Below are 12,108 nucleotides of genomic sequence, written 5' to 3'. Positions count from 1 at the left end.
TGATATTCGTTGCATCCCAATTCGCATACTATCTGTCCTAAATAGTATTCGAAAATAGAATTAGTGTGTCCCAAATCGGAGTATGTTGAATTGAGTATTCCAAAGATACCAGGATGGTCTACTTTTTATTCTAAAAGTTGTAACTTCTTCCTGAGTCTCTCCATCAGTGCCGACTCTGGTTTGAACAATGTAAGGCTGAACACCGTTACTGACAATCATTTTGGCTGCGTGAGATTCTCCAGCTTTGTTGCAACCGAAGTGCAAGCTGTTAAAGCTCCGCCCTCTTCTGGAAAGGGGGCCCGGGAGCAGCAGCTTATTTGCATTTAAAGGGACACACACAAAAACTGTGTGTTTTTGCCTCACACCCAAATAGGGGCAAATTTGAAAAGCTATAATATTTTGAGCTGAATTAGAATCCTTGTAAAAGTGCATATCCTTGTACACTCTTCACGGTTACCATTGCCCACAACCCATTGCGCCGTGGACGAGGACACATAACTAAGCGACAGAGTGTCCGTTAAAGACTCAATTATGTCGAAGTAGTATGTCCCAAAGCTGAAATATTCTTCTGCTACACACTCAAAAGTATGTACGTTTTCTTCACAAAAATAGTACATATTTATTTTTTTCATAATATACATTTTTTTTTGGGGGGTGGAGTATCCCTTTAAACACGCATGGCATACAGTACATATGGTGTACTGTGCAGTAGGAATACACTAGTATTAGGTTTTGAACGCAGCCACAGCTTCCCTCTACCAAATGAAATCATGCTGGGGTCATGAAGGTCAGAGGGCAGGTCAGGGGGAGGGGCATAGATGGACATTCAATCAAAGTTCTTGACTCTGTAGTTTCGGTGTTGCAGAAAAAGACGCTTGTGTGACTGTGTTTTGGCTCTTCACAGGCCCTTTTTTGTAGAAGCACTGGAGAACCTTTGGCTCAGCATCAATCACAGTTATTACCTGCATTTATCTGGAAGGAAGCACAACAGCCACTCCACAGAGAGACTGTGCGGCATGCAATATAGTGTAAAACGATTCTAACTGTGACCTTGGAAGTGCAATTTTTTCCTATTACGGTGGAAAAAAGAAGAGACCGATAAAAAACATTAGTGCAAATTCAATATGGGGTCTGTCTGAGGAGGCGATTCCTGCAAAGCGGGACACTCAATTTGAGATTAAAACGAAAGTGAAAAAAAAGGGTAATTGCTGTTAGTGTAGACTGAGCTATCTCTGAAATTTCAAGGAAGAGCATGAAAACGTCAAACGAAAGCGCAATACTAGGTTCAAAATCACTTGAATTCAAAAACTCATCACCAAACAAAGCAAAAGGGTCAAAAGACAAGCTCAAAACCAATCAAACTGTGCTTTGTTTTCAGTGTAAATAAAATAAAAATACAAAAGAAAACATTTGCAATGCCAAAACATCTGGTTAATCTAACCAAAAGAACATCAAATGTTGACTAATGAAAGAAAATTATAGCATTTTAACACATACCCCTACAGCAGTGGAGGAAACAATTTTCAAAACAGACTGTGATAAAATGGCCATTAATCTATAGCCTGCACAGTGGCACATGACAGCCAATGGTCATGAGAACAGCCTACAGAGACTTCTGGAATCATGCTAAATCATGTGCCAAGGGACAGGAGAGAGCACTATAGCACGTTACTTCGCCTGAAAGCAAGCTTGAACCATTTCTCTGTCAAATGACTTCTTATTCTCCCACCAGACCCAATGTCTCCTTTAAACTGGACACTTCATTGCTGCGATACTTGACGGGCGATGGAAACACAAACAATTCAGTTGGTCTGAAGTGACAAGACAGTGAATAAACGCTCCAGCAGCTTCTTGATGGAATTGCTACTTACACACTGAAATCACATCCAGAGTTCAGGCATTGTCCTCAAACATCAATTTGACCAACTGGAAAAATAAGCTGGGCTCTTTCAGACAGGAGTTCAAGCTTCCATTCTATACTTCAATAAGTTCACTAAACTACAGTGGTAAACCATTGCTGCTACCGTTCGTAATGCTACCAACATTGATGATACTGTAAACGTGGTTTGGACCTAAAAAAAGAAAAAAGTCGAAGAGATGCAAAATATTCTGGTAAAATTTAACTATACTTTATGCTTTATGAGATTATAGGCTACATATTGTTAAACATCGCCTTTTTATTTTATTCAAAAATATTATGGGTATGCCACTATATTACCATACCATCTTATATTTCCCATAACAATATCACATTTATGGCAAAAGTTCAAAATAAATGTGTCAACATATTTATAGAGAATATTTATTCTGTACTCGGCATGTCATTCTGTGGGGTGTTGTCTGAAAATTAAACCCGGGTAAGGTTGAAAAAAGAGGCTCTTACAATGGAAACACTTGGGAAAAGATCCTAAAATTGCAGGAAAAAAGTATCAGGATACAGGCTTTCAGTAAGAAATGTGTGGTTTGCTTTTAGTTTCAACTAACATATGAATTATGTTGCTTGTGTATGTCTGTGTAGTGCTTATAGCAAAAAATCTATCAAACATCTTCTCTTTCAGCATTAACCAATAACTAAAAATCAGTAATATTCATTTCATTAGCATTAGACTCCAGTATCAAAGTGTTCTGTCCTTGAATCAGATCAGATTATCAGGGAGGTGATAGAGCTTTTTGAAGGTCATCCTGTGCATAAGGGATGGCGTTTTCCCATGCCTTCCCTCCCCCGGAGCAACAAAACACGTAACAACACAGCTCTCTGGACTGTGGCAGGAAGTGAATGAAGTAGGAATGCTTTGTTGGGATTGGACAGAATCCCTATGGGATGGCTAAGCAAAGCTGAACCAACATACGCAGTAAGCAGAAGTTCACAGTCAGGGTGTCCCTGCTAATCTGCCGCCATGAAAACACGATGTGGGGGATCCAGACTCACATTAACACTGTAACCTTGCGTCACAGGATGACGTGTTGGCCCCGCTGAGGCTGAGGGGACTTGACACTGTTTATACAACTAAAGCCTCTGAAATCTGCTAAATACAGGACAATCTCATTTCCCACAGTCTCTTCCACTGCATTTGAAGCTGAAAAATTATCATCTAGCCACCACTAGTATGGTTCATAATTACTCCTAACCTAACACTTCAGAATCTGAGACCGCACTATATTTAGTATAACCATCTGTATCAATTCCATTAGTTGTAAGAGTGTTTGAACATCTGTTTAATTCTGTAAAAGCATCCAAAATCTCCTTGCATTCACTTGCATCATATTCCAGGCTTTTTAAAGTCACACAAATAAGTTTGTCAAAATAAAGTGCTCCAAAATCAGTTCAGTCATGTGCCCGAATTTCTTCTAGCTGAAGTGCAGTGGTAAACTTGTCTAGTTCCACTTTAGACCAAGCTCAACAGATGTGCATTTATTACGCTCGGCCATTACGGAACAGCTGTAGGACTTTGGGGACTGTAGACTGCTAGAGGCGACTTTGACCACTGGGTCTGTCATCTGCATTTGGTCTGTCTCAAGTCCACATGCAAGAAAGCCCTTGGAGACACTGGTAACGTGACCAAGAACAGCTCCCTAGTCTCAGAGGGAGTAGTGAGCCAACAAAATATAACACTACAGGCCAATCAGAATTTCCTGTTTGGCTTCGGTTTTTAGGTGGCCGTTTTCTTTAACTTCTGGTCAAATGTACTTGTACAAAAGTTACCAACATGTACCAATAAAAAAGGAACATCATATCTAAAATGTAATAACAGATACTGGAGAACTGCCTAGGGACAGCAAATCACTTTTAGATAAAGTTCTCCGACCTGTCCTACCCGATACATGGCACTGGATGAGATGCAGAGAGGATAGAGAGGGAAACTTGGGTATATGGATAGACGATAAGCTTTCATATTGCTAATTTAGTTAGGAAACTTAAAAGAAAGAGTGGCTTTTATTTTAGAAATAAATGTTGTTTCACTTTAAAATGCCAGAAAAAAAAAAAAAAAAAAAACTTGTGGAAGCCATTTTTTTTTTTTTTGCCTGTGATTGATTATGGTTATATATTGTATATGCATGCAGCTACCTCCATTTTACAGAGCCTTCATTCATCTCTGCATTTTATCACAAATGTGAAGTCTTTTACTCATCAATGAACTCTTTATGATTTAGTGGGCACCATTGACTACACATAGAAAACAGCATTGGTATATCTTTATCTTTACATGGTTTTACATGGTAAGGGTGGTAGTTACCAGTTGCACTCCTCTAAGTGTTTGCTTTTTAATGTAATGTAATGTATCAGAGTTCTGACAGATCTGGGGAAAATTGCTTTTTCCAATAATAATGCACCTTGGACGTGGAATAAATTGCAAAAAGATTTAAATCTGAATACACATATATATTGATGAATAAGGCAATCATAAAGAATGTGGTCAAGGAGACTTGTAATTGTTTTTATTGTGAGTTTGCATGGCTGCTACCTTGGCCAGGTCTCTCATGTAAAAGAGATAATTTGATCTCAATGGGACTTAAAATAAAATATAAAATAGACAGAGCTACAAAAAGAGATATGACCCACAGCTCAACAGATCTCAAACACCAAGATGGCTGTAAAATCTTATTGGATGACCTACATTCAAAGCTGTTCTCAAAGTACTGACATACCTGTATCCACTCATAAAATTCTATACAAAAATGGATAGTTAACCCAAAAAAGAAAATTGTCATCATTTACTCACTCGAATGTTGTTCCAAACCCCACATCCATTTACGTTGATGGAAAACATTAAAACAATTCATTAATAAATGGCTTATGCTTTAAATGTAAACAATGAGTATAAAATGTAATAACCATTAAAAAAAAAAAAAAGAAAGAAAAATGACAAAAACAGTGGTGGTAGGACCCCAAACATATGGAAGCCAGATAAGAAGTGGCAAACTGCAAGGCGGCATCCCAGAGGGTCCTGCCAGAGACCCATTGGGCTCGCTTGATTCTAGGAGGTTGCTCTAGGGAGCAGAGGTGTAGATTTTACACAACTCCTCATCCCTCACGCCTCTCCCAGTGAGCGGGCACCTGGCGTCTTACCTTCCGCTCCTGGAACCTGCGGTTGCTAAGCACAAGTTAATTCACCTAGGGCTTCTGGAGTTCTGCTTCCACTCAATGAGCATCAGTCGCAGCAGCATTATCAAGCCAGAATCACACAAACATACTCAATAGGGCAGTTTATACAACAAGAGAGAGATAACAATAAAGAGAGTGGTCATTACTGACAGACACTAGACATGTCAAATGAGACGTCGGCTTTTGAAATCAAGGGAAATAGTGCTTTGGAGCACTAGCTCGAGGAATTGTCTAAAAATATAGAAAACATGAACACACATTCTCTCTCTCGCGCTTAGGTATCTACTGAGAACTCTCTTGGGACAGGGTCTGAATAAAAGGTTTCAATATTAATGCCCACCTTGAATATTTTTGAGTATGTTCAGCTTGGAAATTTCAAGGCTTTTTTTGTGATATTTTTGAGATTTACATTAATAGAGTTTTAATTTGATGAAAAAAAGCAATGTTCCATAATTAGCCCATTCCTTTTCTTCATACCAGTGTGCACAAACACGCCCACACATGTACAGCAAAAAAAGACTGAACCTAAATCACGCTTCATGCAAGGTTTGTCATGTGTGCTTTATGAAGACTCAGATGGACTCACTCATCCTTGCTGAGGGCTGTTACAAAGATTTTCATATCCTTTACTTATTTACTCGCTCCTAAACTATGGATGTATGAACAATTTAGGAACCGAAATAAAAAGTTAGGAGGAGAACAGTGTAATTTTGTGACAATACCCAGTGTCAATAAAGAGTAAAATTCACCTGTTGGTGTAAGCCCTATTTGAGCAACAGGGTAAGAAAGGGTTACAACTATTACACGAGACTAATCGGGAACCATAGGAGTGTTATAAACCACAGCAGAGAAAGGGAGGAAGGGGGAGGGAAAGTGAGAGTGATGAGGGGAGGTAGGAGGGAAGAGAGTGAGAGAGAGAGAGACAGAGCGAGAAGAGGAGGAGGAGAGAAATGAGTAGGTAGGGCATTTTGAAAGCGCTGAGTGTAGGGATGGTAAGAGAGAGAAAGACTGAGATGGAAGGAACAAGGGAGGAGGAGAGGAGCAGATCTCTAAGCAAGATGCATGGCACTACATCCTACAACATCTGACTTCCCTGCCCCCCTTGACAGGCGAGGGAGTGCTTAGAGAAAGGCAGATAGAGGAAGACAGGCAGACTCATCCCTTCAGACAAGCATGTCCTTTATCACTCATCCTGGCATGGCTCTACTCAAACTGGGAAATATATGGGCTACCAGGTCACTCGCTCTTATGGCAGCAACAAGAGGTAAAAAGCTTCAGGTTTCTGTACTCTCACTACTAGAGCATCTGCTAAGGGGAATGCATGCCGTTTCATACAAGCCATAACTTTAGATATCTGTATAAAGCTGACAACTTTTTCTTTTTAAATACAGGAAATACTGTTCAGGGTTGATACCAAGAGTGAGCAAATTTACATGACAGTATGCTTTAAATTCAGAGAAGTTAACTTCTATAGTGTGGACAGGAAGATGCATTGATTTAACAACTGTTTAGGAAAAAGAAAACCTCTGCTTTGACACATGCATTGTGGAAAAAAAGCATGCTGTATTTGATGTGGTTCCAACTCAGTAACTGACACATTTAACTCAATTAATGTATGTGGAAAGAGCAAAACTCAGCAATCGAAACCCATCTAACCCATTATCCTCTTAAAGGGAAGATGATGTGTCGCTATTACTGCTTCTGTCTAGTGATGAAAGCTGCCTTCTAGCTCAGAAAAAAAAAGAGCAAGAGAGATGCTTGGAGATGAAATGAGTGAGAGATACTTGGAGATGTATGAGTATTCTGTTCTACATATATGGAGTATAGCCTGTGTACGCATGGTGTGGGAGTACTGCAACTCGCTCTGCAAACAACCACTCACAGTCACAGTGGGAGTCCATTATTGCAAAGGAACATTAGTTTAATTAGTTTCTATTGGGTTTAAAGCTTTTTAACTAACTTATTGCACCAGAGAGCCCTTCAAAGACAAAAAGTTGACTTTGACTGGGGTTAAACCTCAAAAAAGCAATTGCATGGGTGCAAAATCACTAAGAGGTCTCTCCATTACGTTTGTAATGCACGTTTTATAATAGAACAAGAGTTCCTGTAAAATGGCTTATATGAATGCTAAGGAGATACCACTATCCTGTAGAGATTTTCAAGGTCATTTATGACTCGGGTAGAAAGACAACAAAATAATTCTAACTCTCTAATTTTGTTCTACCAGCAGCCAGAGAGTGAAACTACTGAGGATGGAGCTGCTGTTCCGGTGTCCCACATGAACACTGTGAAAAAGAGGGTAAATATATGACACACCGTGCACTGGCTTGACTACCTCCTTCCCTCTGGAAACCTGTGACCTTGTTGTGATTACTGTGTACTGCTGTCTACCTGACTGGTCTCCTGGAGCTCTACCCTGGCACAGCAAGTGGAGGTGTGATTTACTCAGGTGGAATACAAGGGGCAGTGGACTGCGCAGGGAGACGGTGCGACTTTTGTTATATGGTGAGGAGAGAATGCCAGTGCTAACCTGTCACACTAAGGGAGATGCAATTCTGCTTGTGGTTCACAAAGTCTTGGAATAATCACTGAGGATGGGACATGGTGCTGTCCCTGATCAGTTCTCAAAAATCTGTTGGGCCAATACAAAGGACAAAAGGCTAAAGACAAGCCTGAATACAACACAGCTTTCATGTCAAGACCACGTGGATATTACAATGCACAAACCCTTCCCACGCTCTGAAAAAAAGGAAGAGCAGAGTGTGTTTCCATCTCCCACATCCTCCCACAGAAATCTGAGGATGCGAGGGAATGAGGTATGAGCTGTTTGGACTGCGTTTAATCAACCCTACAGAGAGGTGTTTGAGGAAATCGGGGTGTCACCACTTGTTCAGTCTGTGTCATGCTTGGGCTGATGACAGCCTTTGCTGAGGTCGTTTGAAATCACTTCTTTCAGAAAAACTAAAAAAAGCAAACCCACAGCGGAGCAGGTACATAACAGAATGGCGTTGAAGGAGCAAAGGACACTGCCGAGATAAAGAGGCGTTGGAGTATGGTTGGCGTCTATGACATCCTGCCAACACATCAGCGCTTTGGTTGCATTTGCTACACAAGCTCCTAACAAGGACAGTCGACACAAGGGAGGGGTGAGTTTCGTTAGTCTATGCACATCTTTTATGTGCACATGTATTGCATTAAATGTTTCATCCTTTTTACGTTCTTTCTTAATTGTTGTCCATTCACATTCTTGTTAGTTAACAGCTAGAATTTGGGTAAGTCGTACTTCAGAAGCTAAACAGTTCTGGTGTTAACACTCAGTAGCATGCCATAGAAATGCTTCTCAGACAAACCTGTAGCATCTAAACAACAGTTAATTTCTGGTAAAAGCTTGCTGTATTACCCAACAGACATGTTAAAACAGCCACTTTGATTTTTTGCATGTGTAGGAGAATGCATACCCCTCCTGTGCTGGGATTCCAGGCCATCATGAGCAACGTCACTGTCCTCGATAACGTTGAACCTATTGACTTCGAAATGGACCCGGACACTCCTTACCCTGTCAGCTTCCAGGTGTCTCTAACAGGTTTCCTCATGTTGGAGATTGTGCTGGGTCTCAGTAGCAACCTGACTGTTCTGGCTCTCTATTGTATGAAGTCAAACCTGGTGAGTTCTGTCAGCAACATTGTAACCATGAACCTTCATGTGCTGGACGTGCTAGTATGTGTGGGTTGCATCCCACTTACGATTGTGGTGGTGCTATTGCCACTAGAGGGCAATAATGCACTCATTTGCTGCTTCCACGAGGCTTGTGTGTCCTTTGCTAGCGTCGCTACTGCTGCCAATGTCCTGGCCATCACACTAGACCGCTATGATATCTCAGTTCGGCCTGCAAATCGAGTTCTCACAATGGGACGCGCAGTGGCCCTATTAGGGTCCATTTGGGCTTTATCATTCCTCAGCTTCCTGGTACCCTTCATAGAGGAGGGTTTCTTTAGCCAGGCAGGTAACGAAAGGAATCAGACAGAGGGGGAAGATACTTCAAACCAAAACTACACTGATTTGGGACTGTACTATCACCTGCTGGCACAGATCCCAATCTTCTTCTTCACTGCTGTGGTCATGCTGGTTACTTACTACAAGATTCTGCAGGCACTCAACATCCGCATTGGCACACGTTTCCATTCGGCGCCCAAGAAGAAACCAAGAAAGAAAAAGACCATCTCCATGACTTCCACTCAGCCAGAGTCCACCGATGCCTCTCAGAGCAGTGCAGGCAGGAATCCACCATTGGGTATGCGTACCTCTGTGTCTGTGATCATAGCCCTCCGCAGGGCGGTCAAGCGGCACAGGGAACGCCGTGAACGGCAAAAGAGGGTTTTTCGCATGTCACTTCTCATCATCTCCACCTTCCTGCTTTGCTGGACACCCATCACCGTGCTCAACACCTTTATCCTGAGTGCAGGGACGAGAACCTTCACTGTGCGTCTCAGACTGGGCTTCCTGGTCATGGCTTATGGAACCACCATTTTTCACCCACTGCTTTATGCCTTCACTCGGCAGAAATTCCAAAAGGTTCTAAAGAGTAAAATGAAGAAGCGTGTTGTGTCAGTTGTAGAGGCTGACCCTATGCCTAATAATGTGGTCATCCACAACTCTTGGATTGACCCTAAAAGGAACAAAAAGGTGACTTTCGAGGAGACAGAGGTCAGGCAAAAATGCCTCTCATCAGAGGATGTGGAATGAGCTACTGGGCCAATTTTAGGCAAATATCCTCATCAGGTAAAGAATCATTAAAAAGGGAAACCACTAATCCAAAGCAGTAAAGAACTTAAGTGTATTAATTGTACAGTACCTCAAGAGGAATAATTTATTATTATTTATTGTAATGGTGACTATTGTAGATGTCATAGATGGTAGTGTAAATACTGCATGTGCTTTATTGAAGTGGTCCTAGAGATTGTACATATACATACCCAAGTATAAACCATAAATGTAAAGAAGTAGAAACTTGATTCTCCTGGGTTTGTTCATTTGCATTAAATACCCCAAAAAACAGCTGAAGAGATTTTTTTTGTTTGTTTTTTGTTATGATGAACCCTACACAACTGCTTTGTGATAACAATGGGCCACATTTCGGGAGTAAAGACTCTTTTTCACTCTGTAGAGAAAGAGGTTTTATGTCTGTTCTCCTTCAGCTTCAGCCACGCCAATTTTTACACATGCAAATTATAAGATAAACACTTTTAAGAATTCAAACTATGGGTTTCATTAAGTGGATATCTACTATCTGCCCTCTACCCTGCAAAAAAAAGGAACAAGATAGCTATATTACTACTCAGGTCAACAAGTCAAGGGTGGACTTTCAAAGCAAGGTCTGCTTCCTTTCAAAATCACTTGCATGGCCAGTTGGCATAAAAATCACATCTTTTTATAGGGATGAGGGAGGTGGTACACAGCATTTTGTCCAATAAAGCTGCTGGGGTGTGAAGTGGTTGGGGAGTGTGAAATGAAAAGGTGTTGACTTTAAATACTTGACCTTATGAGACCCATTGAGCTGATGGCGTTTGATTATGGGTTAAACTGGATTAGAAAGTGATAAAAGTATCTTTTGGGATAATCACCCCTTGCACTGCAGTAATGAAAGGTCACACTGATCTGTATAAGGGGCAAAGTCATACCATTGCACACTGGAAATCAAGTAAAATGCAGTTCTGAGATGCAGGTTAATTCTCAATTGGTTTGACATGCTCAAATTCAGGAATAGGTGAAAGTATTGGATGATAGCTTGCTTATAGTGTGATCTAGTGGTTCTGGGAATAATAAAAACTTTGTGATGTCACGCAAGCAGTAAATAGAGGCGAAAATATCTCAAGGGTGTCAATAAGGCTACACATATGACTCCATCATAGAGCCCTTATCCTAATATACTTTATCAAATTAAACAGCTTTTTTCAAGCATATCATCAAGTGATTATTCTTGAGTTTATCTATAAATTACAGGTCAGAAAGCCAGGATAGCTGATCCATATTTAGAGCTCACACACTGCGCTGAATAGGAGCAAGTGGGAGTTGACGTGCATGATTGATGCATGTCTTCAATGGAGTTACAGGTCTCTCAAAACAGTGATCAAATGTAGTAAAACCTGCAGTGTCAAATCTGTCCAAACCGCTGTACCCAAGACCCAACTATCTCGGGGCCCTGTGCTTCAATATCAATATCAACTTTTAGCTTAAATGCACTCCCCAGATAACTCCAAAGGACTCTTTGTGCCAATCGTATCATCATATGCAAGAGATCATACAGAAGCCTGTGGAGCTGTTGCCCTGTGATGAGTTGACCTAAGATTTGGGGTTGCCTCATGAATGAAGGCTTTATTGTTTTAGCTGTAAACAAGCTGTATAGACATTTCTGAGAGCCATGTTGAGAATATGGGCCCCTTTCCAGTAAAAAAGGGCTGCCAAAACTGGAACGACTCTGCTTACAAGTCGTGCTCAGGGCCTGAAAACATCCAAAGTCACATTAGCACTAATGCAAAGTACTGTTTCATTGTTAATGCCAATAAAAAGAGGTTAAGAATACTGAACTGCCTGGTAATGCTACTATTACATGTATCTTGATTTAGACCTCAATAACCCGGTTAGCTCTTTTGTTTTGTTTTTAACATAACACCAACAGCAAACTAAACGCCCCTAGAAATAAGGATCAAACTTTGAGCAGCATCCAAGAGGCAAATGTTCTTTCTGCTGGCCTCTATATCCACAGACTGTAATCAAACCTCAAAGAGGATTGTTTCACCACTTTGGCTTTAAATCTGTCTAATTGGAGCATCCTCTCCACTGTCTGCTTTCATTCACCAAATCTATTCCTCTTACCTCGCTACACTGATCGTGACATCCGCATGCCACTCATACATTCCCAGAGGAGCGAGTCACTGAGTCCATAGTCCTGTGATTGACATATCTCCGTTTGACAGACAGGTGCAGTTCGGGTGTTGTAAAAGAAC

The 12,108-nt window shown here is 41.0% G+C and overlaps 2 protein-coding genes across 2 annotated transcripts in view; one reads left to right on the top strand and one right to left on the bottom strand.

The window, feature by feature from the left end:
- The window catches only part of cog5 (component of oligomeric golgi complex 5), a 76,623-nt gene that overhangs the window by 52,968 nt on the left and 11,547 nt on the right, over nucleotides 1-12,108 (bottom strand). The window lies entirely within an intron of this gene.
- On the top strand, nucleotides 6,058-10,166 carry gpr22a (G protein-coupled receptor 22a). Its single transcript, XM_067390818.1, is given in 4 exon segments — nucleotides 6,058-6,368; nucleotides 7,332-8,204; nucleotides 8,207-8,250; nucleotides 8,551-10,166. Coding segments are annotated over 3 exon segments (1,389 nt in total). The 5' UTR covers nucleotides 6,058-6,368; nucleotides 7,332-8,156; the 3' UTR covers nucleotides 9,848-10,166.

The sequence above is a fragment of the Chanodichthys erythropterus genome, chromosome 8, assembly GCF_024489055.1.
Source record: "Chanodichthys erythropterus isolate Z2021 chromosome 8, ASM2448905v1, whole genome shotgun sequence".
In the NCBI taxonomy this organism is placed as follows: Eukaryota; Metazoa; Chordata; class Actinopteri; order Cypriniformes; family Xenocyprididae; genus Chanodichthys; species Chanodichthys erythropterus.
Note: the sequence above shows the minus strand (reverse complement) of the source record. Positions and strands in the feature narration are given on the sequence as shown.